At 37.6% G+C, this 17,668-nt stretch overlaps 1 protein-coding gene across 4 annotated transcripts in view; it reads right to left on the bottom strand.

Moving 5' to 3' along the window:
• Nucleotides 1-17,668, bottom strand: part of ttn.2 (titin, tandem duplicate 2) — a 340,760-nt gene that overhangs the window by 55,311 nt on the left and 267,781 nt on the right. For all 4 annotated transcript variants that reach the window (XM_073047117.1, XM_073047118.1, XM_073047119.1 and 1 more), the window contains 19 exons: nt 15,675-15,974; nt 15,245-15,547; nt 13,817-14,092; nt 13,404-13,703; nt 13,014-13,316; nt 12,608-12,907; nt 12,190-12,477; nt 11,649-11,945; nt 11,266-11,568; nt 10,858-11,163; nt 9,138-9,425; nt 8,735-9,025; nt 8,343-8,630; nt 2,039-2,626; nt 1,842-1,946; nt 1,558-1,755; nt 1,170-1,466; nt 494-1,081; nt 96-398 (listed from right to left, as the gene is read on the bottom strand). In XM_073047117.1, the coding sequence (XP_072903218.1) occupies nt 96-398; nt 494-1,081; nt 1,170-1,466; nt 1,558-1,755; nt 1,842-1,946; nt 2,039-2,626; nt 8,343-8,630; nt 8,735-9,025; nt 9,138-9,425; nt 10,858-11,163; nt 11,266-11,568; nt 11,649-11,945; nt 12,190-12,477; nt 12,608-12,907; nt 13,014-13,316; nt 13,404-13,703; nt 13,817-14,092; nt 15,245-15,547; nt 15,675-15,974 (5,922 nt within the window). The remainder of the gene's footprint in view (nt 1-95; nt 399-493; nt 1,082-1,169; nt 1,467-1,557; nt 1,756-1,841; nt 1,947-2,038; nt 2,627-8,342; nt 8,631-8,734; nt 9,026-9,137; nt 9,426-10,857; nt 11,164-11,265; nt 11,569-11,648; nt 11,946-12,189; nt 12,478-12,607; nt 12,908-13,013; nt 13,317-13,403; nt 13,704-13,816; nt 14,093-15,244; nt 15,548-15,674; nt 15,975-17,668) is intronic.

Raw genomic sequence — 17,668 nt, 5'->3', positions numbered from 1 at the left:
AGAGAAAATTATTTGATTTGATTTTACTATACCTAGATTCACAAAGCAATTTTACAAATCCTGTTTAAGAATGGTGATGTAAACTTAATCCTTACATGCAACATCTTTTGTCAATACTGGTTGAGATGGATCACTTGGTGGACCAACTCCTGCCTTATTCTCTGCACTAACACGGAATTCATACTCAGTTTCCTCGTTGAGTCCAGTTACTTTATATCGTAGATCTGAGATTGGTTTCTTTGTTGCTCTAATCCATCTGAGACCTTTCTTCTCTTTACGCTCCACAATGTACCCTGTGATTTCACTACCGCCATCATTAGCTGGTCTCTTCCAACCAATAGTAACTGTATTCTTGGTAACATTGGTCACCTCAGGCCTTGCAGGGGGACCAGGAGGACCTGAAAGAGGAATATCACAAAAGCAGATTACATTTTTGTCAAGTCAAATATATAAAAATTGTGCAAAGCTTCATATTTTAAAATGAACGGATTACCAAAACTATCCACTATCTTAACAGGTTCTGCCTGTGCTGGATCGCCAATTCCAAACTGATTTACAGCAGAGATACGGAAGATATATTCATTTCCCTGTATAAGCTTGCTTGCTATATATCTACAGCTTGGAACATCTTCAGCAACCAAAGTCCAGAGAAGACGACTAGTTTCTCTCTTTTCAATCGTGTAAGATTTGACTGGAGAGCCCCCATCTTCAGTTGGTGGTAACCAATTTAGAGTAGCTTTCTCGGATGAAACATTGCTTATTTCAATAGATCCTGGAGGACCTGGAACATCTAACACTTTCACACGTACATGTTCTTCTTTGGTCCCGAATGGATTGCTTGCAGTAATAGTATATTCACCAGAATCTTTTCTGGTAGCATATTTAACAGACAGTGTTGAGGATGTTGGAGTTTTCTCAATGTGGACAATGTCAGAAACCTTGAAGTCTTTTCCACCCTTGGACCACACTGATGTTGGTAGAGGTTTGCCAAGAATACTTGTAGCAGGAATTGTAATAGTATCACCAGCTTTAACTGTTAAGCCTTCTTTAACTGCTGGATCAATCACAATGGTTGGTGCCACTGCAGGGTAAAAAAAGAGTAATAATTAATACATTTTAAAATTTAAAATCATATGGTCGTATAGGTTAGGAAGAGAAAAATTACATACCATATTCATCCTGGCAGATAATTGTTCCTGTTGTTTCAGATGGTGGACTAATTGCTCCTGCTGCATTCTTTGCCTTTATACGGAATTCATACTTACAGCCCTCAGAAAGGTCACTAACAGTAAATGCACATTCTTGAACATTAACATGATTTGCTTTCATCCAGACCTTTGAAGGCAAGTCACGTTTCTCCACAATGTAGCCAGTTAGTTTGTGACCCCCATCATATTTTGGTTCAGTCCAGATTAAGGTCACAGAGTTGCGGGTAACATTAATGACTTCAGGTTTTCCAGGAGGATCTGAAAATAAGTATTTTATATGTCAGATGGTGATTTTGATATGTATAATGTGGAATAATAGATGAGTAACCATACATTGGCTTTCACCTACCAATTGGATCAAGTGTAGTTACAGGATGTGATGGTGCACTTGGTTTGCCAATACCAGCCAAGTTAATTGCCATAACTCTAAATTCATATTCAAGACCTTCAGTCAGGCCTGGGACTCTAAGATCCTTCATTCTTAATGGTGTCTTACTTGCTCGCTTCCAAAGGAGACTGTTTCTTTCCTTATATTCCACATGATAGCCTGGTGCAAATCAATATAAATGTTATAAGATGGTATGAGCTTAACTGATGGTGTAAACTGTAAAAGAAGATATTTATTCTTTGTACCTGTGATAGGGGATCCACCATTTCTCTTTGGATCCAACCACGTCAGGGAGACAGAGTCATGTCTGACTGCGACTATTTCCGGTGGTAAAGGAGCATCGGGCACATCTTGGAAAAGGGGAAAGAAAAATATTAATCAGCTTTAAAGTAAATATTAAAGTCTAATGAAAACTTAGTTGCAAAAATTGGTTGGTTCTTACCAAATGGATGCTTGGCTATGACAGGGTCAGATTTTAACCCTTCACCCACTCCATATTTATTTTCGGCACTGACTTTAAACACATATTCAGTTCCTTCATGAAGCCTTGTAACCTTGAATGTTGGTTTTTGTACAGCAGAGGCACATGTCACCCACTTATTGGTAACATTATCCCGTTTTTCCAAAATATAATTAGTTATTTCTGAGCCACCATCATCCTTTGGTGGGCCCCAGCTTAAAGTAATTGCTTCTGCTGTTACTTCATTGAAACGGAATGGTGCAGTTGGTATTCCAGGTTTTCCAACTACTTTAATGAATATTGAAGCTTCTTTAGTGCCAGCTGAATTCTTTACATTAATTGTGTATTTTCCAGCATCACCCTTCTGACATTCTCGGATAGAAAGAGTTGTATTAATTGCTGTGGATTCCTCAGATATTCTTCCACTTTCTTGCAGTTGGTCTTCACCTTTCTTCCATGTTACTTTTGGTGCAGGTTTGCCACTGATTGGAATCTTTAAACGGATATTACTTCCTTCTTTGGCAATATATGTTAGGTCAGGAATGTCTCTCAGATCAATATTTGGTGGAACTATTAAGAAGAAAATGGTACGATTTAACTTAAAAAGTACAAATTCCAATTTTTACAATTAGATATAGAAACCATTGGTATTTGTCAAAGAAAATCCAAAATGTTTTTTATTGGTAAAATCTAAAAACATTATTCTTAAGATCTTAAATGAATTTTAAGAATTGACCTAGGTTAATATAATTGGTTTAACAATTTTAAAAATATTATTTTCATGGTTGATATCCAACACTAGCAATGATCAGAACTACTCAGGTAATACAGCTTTAATAATGGGATAAATGTAATTTTTAAGCTTTGGAACTTACTCAGCAAAAATAGAAACACATGTATATTCTATAATAGCAACAGGAAAACACCATATACTGTAACTCTTTATAGGGATTCAATTAGATCTTGACTAATTGGAACCTCACTTCCATTTACCCACTTTTCATTGATTTCCCTTCATGTTCATTTTTATGTTTCTTAACTTAATTCAGCAATAGCTTATCTCTAAATGTAAGTTTGCAAAATTTATTTAAATTTCTCCACCAGATAAAAACTACCTTTTCTATCTCTTGCCATTAAAACAATTTGATTTACTTTTCTTTGCTCTCATTTTGCTATCTTGTGCAGAATGGTATAATATTCTTTTTGGACCTCTGTTAAAATAATATTGATAGATTAGTCAGATTATAGTTCAGTTGCTGGCAATGAGGTTCCCAATTAAAATCAAAATATCTTATCTAAATATTTTAGCTTTAGTTTAATCCTTGTATTTATTAATTAAATTCTCCAACACAATAAACTTCCATGACTTTGTCATAGTTTGAAATCAACCCTGCTGCTTCAGTGAATATAAGTTGGGCCTTTGGTAAACTTTGCACAATTTGTTGATCATCTGTGTATGGGGGAAAGCTGCATAATACATTTCCAAGTGTAGCAATGCATTGGCCTTAAAAGTCACTGACAGAGAAACACTTGGAGATGTTACTCGGTTGTATCTTCTCTTGGCATCCTGATTGCCTACCAGTACCAAACTAGGCAGAATTGATAAAAGTAATCAAGGGGTTTCATGTCAAACAGCTGAGGGGAAGGGTACATTTTTAAAAATTATATTATATTAGCAGTCTGTTTTACCCCCCCCTCCATTTACCCTCATCAATACTTTACTCTGACTATATGAACAATGTACAGCACTATATTCATTCCATAACAAATATCTGAAGATTCCCATGCATACAAGACCCCAAAAACCATCTCTCTTACCATTCTAGCCTCCATTCCCTTCCCTACTGTGGAATCCTTCTAATATTGAGTCCTAGATTGAGCCAATTGCCTTGTTCCTTCCCAGCGTCTCACTCACTCAGTGGCCTCTCATCTGGCCTCTTGGAGTCCAGGAGTGGCAAAAAATTTGGTACAATATGCATTGCTGGAAGAGAGGATTACTTGCAAGCACCATGAAATTAAACTTTCAGCTGCCAGTGAGGGAATAGCAGGAGTCATCTTTTTCCCATTGAGTGGGGGTTAAGTGAACTACTCCCCATTTTCTTTGATTCTTGGGAAATCCATTTAGTCCATGGCTCATAATTCATAATTTCATATTGTTAATTGCTATTTTGCAGTTTGTAGTAGTCATAGTATTAAATGATAAGATTGCTTCAGTTAGCAAGCAAACATCGAATCATCATAAATGTTGGTGCTCTAGTTCCATTGGGACATGAGCACAAAATCTAGGCTGATTACTGAATACAATATTGTTGAGATATTATTGAAGTTCCATCAATTCACCAAGGATGTTAAGGTGCATGCAATATTCCACTACATTTTTGATAAAGGATGGAGAATTTTCCTGAAATCCTTGAGATATTCCTTCTTCATTAAACAAGTATAAAGATTGCTTATCTGGGGACTTCCGGTAAGATGGCGATTGTTTAGCTGCTCCGAACTTTTGTTCCGTTACTGTCGCTACCTTTGCACTAAATGTCTCAATTTTTTAAACCTTAGATAGGAGTTATTTCGGTATCTCTTACTTGCCTGTGAATATATCTAACTTACAATGTCTAGCAAGAGTTCTAAATCCGGGAGAAAAGAAGCTATGACCCCGTCGGACGAGACGATGGTTGCGCTTGGAAAGCTCCGAGATGAAATCTTAAAGGAATTTAAAGCCGCTGGGGACTTCCGCAAGAGTTCTAAACCCGGGAGAAAAGAAGCTATGACCCCGTCGGATGAGACGCTGGTTGCGCTTGGAAAGCTCCGAGACGAAATCTTAAAGGAATTTAAAACCACTTTCAAACAGTTAGAAGACAAACTGGATCGGATCAACGATAAAGTGGACAAACATGCTGAACACTTATCTCGCATCGATTCGACTTCTGAAGATTTAGAAAGTCGTGTTCAATACTTGGAGACTCTCTGTTCCAGCTTAGAGGAAAAATCTAACAAACTTCTTTCCAAAATGGTGGATCTCGAAAATCGCAGCAGACGTTGTAACATCAGAATTCTGGGATTACCAGAGGCGACTGAAAAGGGATCAACCGTGAAGTTTTTTGCCGAGTTTCTCTGTGAGTTATTCAGGAAAGATTTGCTTCCGAAGCCGCCCGAGCTCGAACGGGCACACAGAGTTTACGTTCCCCCCGGAATTCTGGGCTCCCGCCCGCGACCAGTAATCTTGTGTTTCCATCAATACCAGGTAAAACACAGTCTGATTGTAGAGGCGTGTCGCAGGGGGTCTCTTCCTTTCAAAGATACAACCATTCGCTTTGTGGAAGATTTTGCACCCCAGACCTTAAAGATGCGCGCTGAGTTTAAAGGCGCAATGAAAGTGCTTTTTGATCGTGGTTTCAAACCTTCCCTTCGTAACCCTGCTGATCTACGAATCAAGCTTAATACCGGGAAATATAAGTGGTTCAAATCAGCGAAGGAAGCTGAAGCGTTTGTGGCAAGTCTTCCGGCTATCCAGTCATCTTCGGAATCTGATCGGACCTCATAAAATGGTGGATAAGTACTCCTCGTAGTAAAATTACTTTCTCTGGACTCGGAATTCACTTGAATCACTCAGACATTATTCATTGAAACTTTAAGGGCTGTTGACAATCTCTCCCGGGACTTGGTGTGTGTGTAATCTATTTTTATTCTTGTATAACTTTACCTACAGAGTTCTGCAACTAATTCTAACTTGCTTTGGAGGTTTGAAGTCTTTAGTGAAGGCCTCCCTGTTTGTCGGTTCACAGTTCAACTGCTGATTTATTTTTCCTTTGTTTTAAATATTTATTTATTTTATCTTTTTCTTTTCTTCACCCCTTTTTTCTAATCTCTGAATTTTTTTCTCCCTTCTCTGTAAATGGTTGATAAACACGCGTCTTGAATTTATAACTTTCCCCTTCCTCTTCTTTTTCCTTCTTACCTTTTTTTTTCTTTCTCTTACTTTATTCTTCTATAATGTTTCGCGAGTAGGTTAGTTTTGGTTTTCTTCCGATTTTCTCTGTATTAAGTTGTATATTTCTGCAGAAGGTGTTCTAATCTGTAGTTATGTTTTCTAGTGCATAAACTAGTTATTATTTGCTATAATATTTATACGGAAATGTTGTTAATGACACAGATCTGGAAGTTGTATTTGGGTTAATTTTTTTGGTAGAGCTAGCTACTTGTTTTGGTAGCCGTCTAGTTTTGGGTTGTGCAGGTGGGGTGGGTTTTCCAGTTCCAACATCTCTTTATTGCTTAGGACATGTTTATATTTTGACCTTACGAATCTATGTTTACATCTCTGCTCCCTGACTGCTATTGTACTGCTTGACTTTTTATATGACTGCTGCCTTTTATGCATTAGTAATTGATAATGGCTAGTGCACTTAAATTCGTGAGCTGGAATGTAAAGGGACTGAACAACCCTGTTAAAAGGAGGAAGGTATGCTCACATATCAAACAACTCAAAGCTGACATTGCTTTCCTTCAAGAAACTCATATTCGTTGTTTTGATAACTCCCGGCTTCTGTCAAAGTGGGTGTGGTGAACTAGATATACCTGTCTGACTGCTCCTGTGGCTCCTCCCACAGACCCTGCTGACTGCTCCTGTGGCTCCTCCCACAGACCCCTGTATAAAGGCGACTGTGGGCTGCTGCTCTCCCTAATTTTCCCCAGGATGTAGTGCTGTTTATTCTTCCAGTCAATAAAAGCCGATAACTCGCTTCCTAAGTCTCAGCGTGAGTTATTGATGGTGCATCAGTGGGTGGGTTAGCATTTTCATTCATCCTTTGCCGCTAAAGCTAGGGGAGTTTCCATTCTTATTAACTCAAATATTCCTTTTGAACTCCATAATAAAATATCTGATACAAATGGCCGTTTTATTATTGTTTCTGGTAAACTATATAACACTAAAGTTGCACTAGCAAACCTGTATGCCCCCAACTTTGATGATGTTAACTTTTTTGAACGGTTTTTTTCCTCACTACCAGACTTAAACTCATACTCTCTTATATTGGGTGGTGACTTCAACTGTTGGTTGGATCCTAAACTGGACCGATCGTCCTCTGTTACCAGATCACCTACTAAATCTGCCTTAGCTATTCAATCGGTTCTTAATTCGGATCTAAAGTTCCATAAGGTCTGGGGACCTTTTATCGAGTACTTTCATAACCTTCCTCTTGACTAGGGTTTTGTTTTTTTTTCTTTTTTTTTCTTCTTCTTTTCGGTCCCTTGCTTTCAGCTTCCTTTTTTTTCCTGGTAGTAGGCATTACTATCCTCTGTTGCTAAGTGTATTCACAGTCTGGGAGTTTGACTGTCTGGACTTATACTCTTTATACTGTGTGGTGGTTGGTCTGGAGTTGTTGTTGTTTTTTTCTTGTGTTGTGGGGCTTGGGGAGGACGCTAAGCTCACTTGTCTTTAATTTAGGTGCTTTTTTGTTAAATTCTCTTCCTTTGTAGCATATTGTTATTGTATGCTTAATCTTGCACTGTATTAATGCTCCTCATTGGGATTTGGGGTTTTTAAATTTTGTAAAATGTTTTGAAAAACTAATAAAAAAATCTTTTTAAAAAAAAAAGATTGCTTATCTCAACTCCTGTGATTTTTACATTGTTTACATGACCACATTTATAATTTACTGGCCATGAACACTTTAAATAATTATGAGGAATATGACAGCATGTTATTGTTTTTATTTCAGGATAAGCTTTGAGCATAAATGCATTAATTGTGAAGAGTATATCAAGTTGAAGTAAATAGTATAAACTTTCCTTCCTCAACATTGCTTATTCACCTAATTTCCAGTACTGCCAAATTTCCTTACATGATTTCTCTAGATGTATAATGGAGAACCTGGCATGAAAGTTCCTACACACAGGATGCAGGAGGCTGCAGAGGGTTTAGACATCATGGCATAATGTTCCCCAACATTGTTGTCACTCACAAGAGGTCATGCCTCAAAAAGATTGCATCCATGACCCGCGCCCTCTTCTCACTACTACCATTGGAGTAGAGGTACAAGAGTCTGAATAACCATACTCAAATATCAGAACAATTTCTGAACAGTCCACGTACATCTGAACATTACTTTGGTTTTTTTCTTTTACACTATTTACTTGGTTTGTAACTAGTAGTGAAGTTATTTCTTCACACTGTACTGCTGCCATAAAACAGCATATTTCACAACACCTAAGTTAGTGATAATAAACCTGATTCTGATGACAGTACATTTCTCCAGGGGCATATTATTGCAGAAGACAATAAAATACTCACCAACTTGATCCTTTGCCACAACTGTAATTTCACATGGTACACTGTACCCTGCATCATTCTGTGCTCTTACTCTAAATGTGTATTCTTTTCCTTCTTTCAGATCATTGACTGTAAATTGCATATTCTTGGATGTCACTAATTCAACCCATCTGTCTCCTTCAATCATCTTTTCAACAGTGTAACCAATAATTCGGGTTCCACCATCACTGATGGGCTTCTTCCACACCAAAGTACACGATTTCTTAGACACGGCTGCAGCTTTCAAATCTACCACTGGCCCAGGTTCCTCTGTATTAAGAAAATATGTCATTTTAGTGAAAAGGAACTGTAATATTAAGTTGTTTTATATTCTGAAATGTTACACCCTAAAGGCATAATTTTCAGTTTCTTACCTGAAGCTTTCACAGCATCTTTTGTCTCACATGGTTCACCAATGCCATACTCATTTTCAGCCAGAACTCTGAAGAAGTAATGTTTACTTTCTTCCAAGTTGATAACTCTGAAACTTGTCTTGGGACATTCAGTTGCTACAGTTGACCATGCCTTTCTTTCAGCATCTCGTTTCTCTACAATGTAGTTTTTAACTGGACTGCCACCATCAATAATAGGTGGATCCCAGGATATAACAGCATGATCTTTAGATGTTTCCTTAACGATAAGATTAACGGGCGGACCAGGAGTGTCTAATTTAAAAAGTAAAAAGAAGTAAGTAGTTGTATGATTGAATAAAACAATTAGAATCTACTAGCTTTAATCTAACAAAACACTATCTTTATGAAATAATTAACAACTTACCAAGAACCTTTACATTAAGGGTATATGCCTTTACTCCACTGCTATTTTCTAAAGTTAAAATGTACTTTCCAGCATCGTATTTATTCACATTCTCACAATACAACATTGTGTCATAATCTGAAGTTCTGATTTCAAGTCCTTGTCTATCTTTGATGTTGGCATTCATTTTAGACCAAGTAATCTTTGGTGAAGGTCGACCTCTCACTGGCACATAGATTCGCATGGTGACACCAGCACGCAGAATAAGTACCTTCCTTAAGTCAGCATCAAGATCTGCTTCAGGAGGAACTATTCAGAAAAATAAATGAAATCTCTATTAAAATATTTAGTATGTATATCACAGTGCTATACACCTAACAGATCACAGAGTCAGAGTTAACTCTTCAGCCCGTTACACTACACAAAACTCAGGATGTGGAAACAGTCTTTGAATATTTTAAGACATTCATAGTCAAAATCTTGATAAACAAGGTGATGCACCATCAATAACTCTCAGAGACGGGAGGCAAAAGATGGGCTTTTATTAGCTGCAAACGTGACCATGACATCTTGGAGACTGAGGGAGGAGCAGTGCCTCCAATTGCCTTTATATAGGGGTCTGTGGGAGGAGCCACAGGAGCAGACAGCAGAGGGGCGTGTCCAGACAGTTATACACATAGTTTACCACACAAGGTACCAAAGATTACAGGTATAAGCAGGAATAAGGGGTTGAGGTTACAATAAGAGCTGCTATAATCTTGTACATGATGGAAGAGCCTACTCTTGTTTCTAATTTGTTTGCATGTTTGCTCTCCACCATGTCACTCCCTGTGCATTATGATCAAGAATGGCTTTGATAGCCTCTTCCTGTCATTTTACCTTGTGCAGCAACTTTGGTTCCAAGTGTATAAAAGGAAAAGAGGGCTCAAGAGAGAATGAAATATTAACCAGGAAACACCAAGTGGAACGTGACAGAAACCCTAGACAGATTGAAATAATTTAAGTGCAGAAATTAAAATTTACTAGGCCATGAACCTTTAAAATGTTTGTGTGAAATTTCCCTCTCCATTAACTTAAATGTTTGATATAGGCCAATGGGCAAAATCTCGTAAACAGTCCACACTTCACATTTAGCTGTCATCAACATCCAAGATTACATTTGACTTTTGTAAGTAATTAAGCTCCCAGTTTTATGCTTCCCTTACTGTATCATCTGTCCTGTGAGTGAACCAATTTCCAAGGTGGAATGATAGATCCAGTAATTGGAAAGTAATTCCCCACCCAGAAGTCTTTGCCAGCTCATGGTGCCAGAAGGTCTATCTGTCAGAAGCCCTATTTCACTATTTTTTAATGTTAGAAATAGTTAGGGGAGAGGTTAGAAATAATGAGAAAACATTTAAATAATAAACAGTAAACAACAGAAATACTTCCCACTTTAATAAATTAGAATATTTGTATTAGGTAAAATATAAAAGGAAACCATTTGCCATTACTTATCATTTTACTGAAATTTTGTATTTTCATTTAAATGAGCAAGTCTGCTGTAATATAGCAGGTATACTTAGTGTAAAGCTGAGAATCCAGGTACAAAGTGTATATGGCACTTTTGCCTAGTCACGGCAGAAAACCTGTTGGCTCAGTTTTGAGTACAGGGGCTCAGCAGTAGGTTAGATGTATCTAATATGTCGGGTTATTTTATGAGACATTATTTAAATTCCTGTACACGCGTACTGAAACTTACTTAATATATCCTTTGCTGTATGTATGTCAGGCACTTCACTTGGATCACTGAAGCCTATTTTGTTTACTGCACTTACACGGAACTGATATTCAGTTCCTTCACATAATCCTGTTACAATATAGTTTGTTTCATGGAGAGCCCTTGGTACATTGCATTTTATCCAGTTGTCACCATCAGCACGTTTAATTTCAACTAGATATCCCAAGATTGGACTGCCACCATCGTATGCTGGTTTACTCCATGACAAGCTGATACTACTATGAGTTGTATCAACTACCTTCGGGAAAGCAGGAGGTCCTGGAGGATCTAAATGAAAATAAAATAATTTGCATGAAAAATGTATTCAAATGGAAAAATTACAATATACAAGGTTACACTGTATATACTTATAATCATATATCTACTTACATTGAGGATCAAAAGCAATTGCTGACTTTGAAGCTTCACTGGGTTTGCCTGGTCCAGCTTTATTCAAAGCAATAACTCTGTACTCATACTCAGTTCCTTCTTGAAGTCCTGTAGCTTTCACAGTTCTTTCCAATACCGGCCTTCTATTGACTTTTGACCAACTTACAGCACTTGCCTCACGTTTTTCCAGCAAATATCCAGTCACCGGAGAGCCACCATCATCTGATGGGGCTTTCCAGCTAACAGTCATATGATCTTTTGTGATGTTGCTGATTACCGGAGCATCACATGGCCCTGGTACATCTGCAAAGAACACACAGTAACTATTACATATACAGTATTTTAAATTAAAAATAGCTACCAAGAAAAAATGTTTTAGTTACCATATGGATTCTTAGCAACAACTGAAGTTGTCATTATTGGGTCACCAATGCCATACTTGTTTTCAGCACTGACGCGGAACTGGTATTCATGACCTTCAATCAGTTTTTCTACTCCACACTTTGTAAGTTGTAAATTAGCAGTAACTTGAGCCCAATTAGGACGGCTTGTCTCACGTTTATCAACAATGTAGTTTGTAATCTCAGCACCGCCATCCTCAAGAGGAGGTTCCCAAGATAGAGTAACACGATCAGAATAAACATTGCTGATTTTGATAGAAGCTGGGGGGCCAGGTTTATCTATATGAAAGAAAACAGAAAATAACATGCATAACATTTTAGGAAACTACTGTATATCTTTTACTTGAGTAAGTCCATTGCTTTTAAAACCTTGATTTCCCCTTTTATTCATTAACCTCAAGGAAAAACATTCTGCTTTTCCTTACCATATTTATGTTATAGATAGACATTTACATATATATCTTGTGAAGCACTGTAAAATTAACAGTAGATTCATACACATGGTATATGAAGTATTTTTTACCGAGTACTTTAACTTTCACGTTGGCTGATTTGGATCCACTCTCGTTTTCTGCAACAATTGTGTACTCCCCAGTTTCTTTCCTTCGCACACTAAATAATTCAAGTGTGCACAAATTCCTTACTCTTGCCATCTTAATGCCTTCAGCAGGTGTTATTATCGTGCCATCTTTCTTCCATGTGATCTTTGGAAAAGGCTTTCCAAAGACACTAGCATCCAAACAAACATTGGATCCGGCCTTTACAGTGACCAAAGACTTCATTGACACACCCAAATCAATTTTGGGTGCAACTGTAAATTGAACAAAGCATTAGTGTGAATATTTCTTCTATTAATCCATTAATTTATTTTAATATCTTATATTAGAACAACAAAAATCAGAATCAAATCAAAATATGATAAAGTGATATTAATTTATTACCATGCTCTGCCACGATGGTTATTGGGTCAGAAAGCTCAGATGGTTTGCTCATATTAACTGCGGTTTTTGCAATAACCCTGAATTGATACTGGGCACCTTCTTCCAGACTGGTAACACTGAATTCCTCATGAGGTACATTTTGGTAGTTGGTATTGCACCGTATCCACTTATCACTAGGTAATTTACAGGCTTCAACGTAATAGCCAATTATTTTGCTTCCACCATCATGTTTTGGTCTTGCCCAGATGAGAGAGACTGAGTTATTTGTAACATCAACAGGTTCAGGTTTGCCTGGTGGATCTGATTCAGAATATCAATAGATGTTTGTTAGAAACAAAAACAATAACATTTAAGTTGTTTTATAAAATTCATTCAATAACTATTTTCAAATTTTGGGACTGCTTACCAACAGGCATCCTGGCTGTTTCAAAATCAGTCGGTTTACTAGGTTTGCTTGATCCTGCTCTGTTCAGTGCACTGACTCTGAAGGTATATTCTAGTCCTTCAATTAACCCTGAACATGGGTACTCGGTAGTACGGACAGAAGTGTCATTGGCCTTTACCCAAAGAAGACTATTTCTTTCTTTACGTTCAATAATATATCCTGTAATGGGACTACCACCGTCACTGTCTGGTCTATCCCATGCAACAAACATGCAGTCCTTGTTCACCTTTGTAACATGTGCATTCTTTGGTTCACTTGGAACATCTGTGGATGAAAATATAAACATTAATTATAGACATCTCACGAACAATATTTTGAGACCTTAACAAAATAGGTAACTTCATAGCTTACCAAACTGAAATCTTGCAATCATTTTATCTGAAGTAAGAGGTTCTGAAACACCAAATCTGTTTTCTGCACGAACACGGAATATGTACTCATTGCCCGGGATCAATTTACCAATCCTACAGTTTGTTTTTGTTACAGAAGCTACGGTGGTAACCCATTCACCACGGCTTAAATCGCATTTCTCAACAACGTAGTTTGTAATGTTGCTGCCACCATCTTCGAATGGAATATGCCAATTAAGACTGCATCCATCAGCATCAATTTCTGAAATGTCAAATGCAGGTTGTGGAGGTCCAGGAATATCTGAAAAAGATAACCATCAAAAGATGAATTAACATTGCTTTTGTATAAATCAATTAATAGAAAAATATTTACTTAGTTCATGCGAATTCAAAACATTATGTGTTTATACAAACCCATTATCACGACTCGGATCTTCTGGGTGGCAATGCCAGAGCTATTTTCTGCAGTAAGACTGTAGAAGCCACTATCCTTTCTAGAAACATCTTTGACGATGAGGACAGAAGTGTTCTTTGTCTTATGCACAATGAGCCGGCTGGATAGATCTACAACCTCTTCATTTTTCATCCACTTGCAAACTGGTGCAGGTTTGCCAGTTACATGAGCCTCAATTCTAAGTTTCTGTCCAGCTTTGATCGTAATAAACTCTGGCATGATAATCTTTGGTGCCACTATAAGGAAAACAAAGTATTAATGGTATCATAATGTAAGAAAGGAAACCTTTGTTACTATTTTCCTACCACATGCTGCCAGCAGATCTCATTATTCAAAGAATTACACAGAAGATTTTCAACCAGCAGCAAGCATTCAGGAACCTGTCCAACTTGTCGACGTCTTAAACAACATAAAATTACTTACAAATTACTTGCTCTTTCAAATATGGTTCATTACAAGATCAAGAAAGGCACAATTTTTTGATTGACCATTACACTTAGTCAAAAAGCTGTGGATTCAGGCTCCACTTCTGAATTTTATCATATATATTAGGCTGCTGCTCCAATGCAGTACTTTGTGAGTGCTGTATTGTTACATGTCATAAGTTGTAACCAAAGATATTTAATAAACTGACTTTCTGTGCATATGCAGTTCAAAATTTCATTTAATGCTTGCTGTTGCTGAGATGTTTCTGAGTGTAAAATGGTACAACTAGTCTACAAAACTGCTCATTATTCATGAAAAACTTCAAGAAGTTTCTTACAGTTATAACACAGCATATGGAAAAACAAACTTCTGATATTTGAAAATGTTATAACAAAGTCCCTGGGTTTGAATTGTGACGTTAACTTCACAATTCATGGGTAAAAGAGAGAGACATGGAAATTGAATATCTGGTGAGAACTTTTTAATTGCCAGCCTGAATGCACTTACAGGTGGTAAATACAAGTTCAACATCCTGCTCAAGATAGAGAGGGGACTGTTTAGTTATGCAACTAATTATTAGGAGTCACAATTACAATTTCATGGCAGAATGGATGAAGCCCTTGCTGTAGAGAATCAGAGATCCTTAAAAAAGGTGAGAAGACCCCTTCCAGACCTGATCATATTTTATATGCTTACTGCTCTCCTGGAATCTGATCTTTTTCTTAAAAGGCTTTATTAGGCAGGGAGCTGCAAAATGCAGTAAATGATATTTCACTGTAGGAAAGGAGCAGCAAAGCTTTCCTTAGTGGGTAACACAAGCGAAGCATTACACTGAGCATATGTTATGCCTCATGTGAATTGCTATGCACTAACATTTGAAAGGCTCCTTCACAAGCCTTTTTTCAAAAATTTGTTTCAATTTTGATACTTTATTCATAAAGAAATATTTCCTGTGTACTTACTCAGCTGTTCTTTAATTTCAAAAAGTCCTTCCGTTTCTCTGGGTAAGCTGGCCCCTACAACATTTCTAGCTGCAACTCTAAATTTGTATTTAATTCCTTCCTTTAGGCCTGTTACAAGAATATTGAGATCCTTGATTGTGGAGTATTGTGTCCAGTGTTTCTCAGATTCGCCTTCTTTCTGATACTCAACGATATAACCATCAATTCTAGCACCTCCATCCCTTATAGGTGGTAACCATGCCAATGATGCACTATTCTTTGTTATGTCAACAACATCCAATTTCTTGGGTGGATCTGGTTCACCTAAAAATCAAATTACAAAATTACTTTGAATCTAAAAATCCATAAAAAATAATGAAAAAAATGAACAATTTGGTAAAGCGTGATTGTTTTTTCTAGGACTAATGGGAAAATACAAATATATACTTACTGACTGGATCTCTTGCTAGAATTGATTTAGGAATGTCTTTTGGTACCCCAGGACCATACTGATTGACAGCTGTTACTCTGAAGTAGTATTCAGTTCCAGGTGTTAAACCAATCACTTTGAAACTAGTTTTCTTGAAGTCATGTACCACTTTGCCCCAGGATTTCCTGTCTGCTTCACGTTTTTCCAAAATATAGTGAGTTACTGGACTACCACCATCATTTTCAGGTGGTGACCATGACAACTGGCATCCCATTTTTGTAACATCTGAAACATCAAAGTCTGAGACAGGCCCAGGTGTATCTGGAATTGAGAAAAAAAATCATCAATGTAAGCTTAAAACAAAATCATAGAACATCTCAGGACACCAATAAGCCATGAAGACTGTGCTATGAAGTCAAAGAAATTTGGTTAATCTCAGTATTTAACTCTTATTCCATTTCCCTGAAGTTTTTTTTCTCCTTCATCCAATTCCCTTGTAAAAGCTGCTATTGAATCTGTTACCACAATTAAACAGAACATTTCAAACGCTAACCACTTGTGGAACCAAAAGTCTTTGTCTTGTTGCTTCTTCAATATGTGCCTTGAAATACTTACAGTATGTGAAACAGGGACACCTCTTTTTCCCCTTACTAGGGGGAGGGAGGGAGAGGGAGAGAGAGACAGAGAAACTGTGGTATGTCGAATACCGGGTGAATGAGTAGGCTTCGCGGTACTGCAAGTCTGTGTCTTTATTGATGCTTTGCTGCACGCTTGAGTGCTCGGTGGTGGGTGCCAATGCCTTTACGCTGGTCGGGGAAGGGGTAATTGCTTTGCTGCTGCTTATGCGTGGGAGCGGTGAGTCGGTGGGGGGGCTTTGGGGCTCTAAATTATAACTGTCAATTCATTCTTTGGGGCACTCCTCTGTTTTTGTGGATGTTTGCGAAGAAAAAGAATTTCAGGATGTATATTGTTACATTTCTCTGACATTAAATGTACCTATTGAAATAGTTTTTCTTTGTTTATTCCATCTGAATCCTTCCTGACATTAAGCTTTCTTTATTTTCTCTGCCACTGCAAAATGACTACAGTATACAGCATCTATAAAATGCACTGAAGTTAATAATCTCAGCTGTTCCAAAGGAAGCTCCCAAACATGTTGCCGGTACATTGCAGCATCATCACCTGCAGGTTCCTCTCTAAGTCACAGAGCATCTGACTTAGGAACTTCACTCAACAGCATTGTTAGAGTACCTTCAACAAGAGGATTGAAGTGATTCAAGATGGCTCACCTGCACCTTGCAAGGGCAATTGGGGATAAACTATAAATAGTCTTGTCAGCAATATCCACACCCCACCAAAAAATTCAGTCAATTAAGAGAAATTCTAGTGTTTTTTTCAGTACTCTTTCCAAAATCATCATATGCTTTTAAGGTATGGTATGTAGTATTGGGTGCACTATTTGAGGGTAAATTTGTGCTTTACCAGGTCTGGCATAACTTCTTGCATTTTTTATTTTCTTCTGGGGCTGAATTGAAATTGATATTTATCAGAAGCATTGCATATGCAGGGCACTTGGCATTGTCAGTAATCCCTCCCATTTGACCCACAATCTCCTTGACCTCCATCCATCAGGCAGAAGGTACCACAGCATTAGGACAAGAACTGGTAGGATAGGAAACAGCTTCTTCCCTCAGGCTATAATACTACTGAACTCCCTGCATCAGGTCTCATCACATATGAAGAACTAGTAGTGTTGGGCAGGTTATACTGTTTACCTTTTGTTATGAAGGATGAACAGTTCTGATGGATAATGGGGTGCAGAATTGCCCATATTCCCCCCCCCCCTTTGAGAATCACAAACCATTACTGTTGCTATGCTGCTCATGAGAGAGAGAGATGAAAAGAAAACATGCAAGAACATCTGCTACAGATAAGAGAGGGGAGAGAGACTTGTTGATTTACTATATTATGACTTCTGCGAGGGTTATTTATCTTCTACCATTTTGCTCATTAAC

Source organism: Hemitrygon akajei, chromosome 5, assembly GCF_048418815.1.
Source record: "Hemitrygon akajei chromosome 5, sHemAka1.3, whole genome shotgun sequence".
NCBI lineage: Eukaryota > Metazoa > Chordata > Chondrichthyes > Myliobatiformes > Dasyatidae > Hemitrygon > Hemitrygon akajei.
The sequence above is the reverse complement of the archived record's forward strand: the minus strand, read 5'-3'. Positions and strand labels throughout refer to the sequence as shown.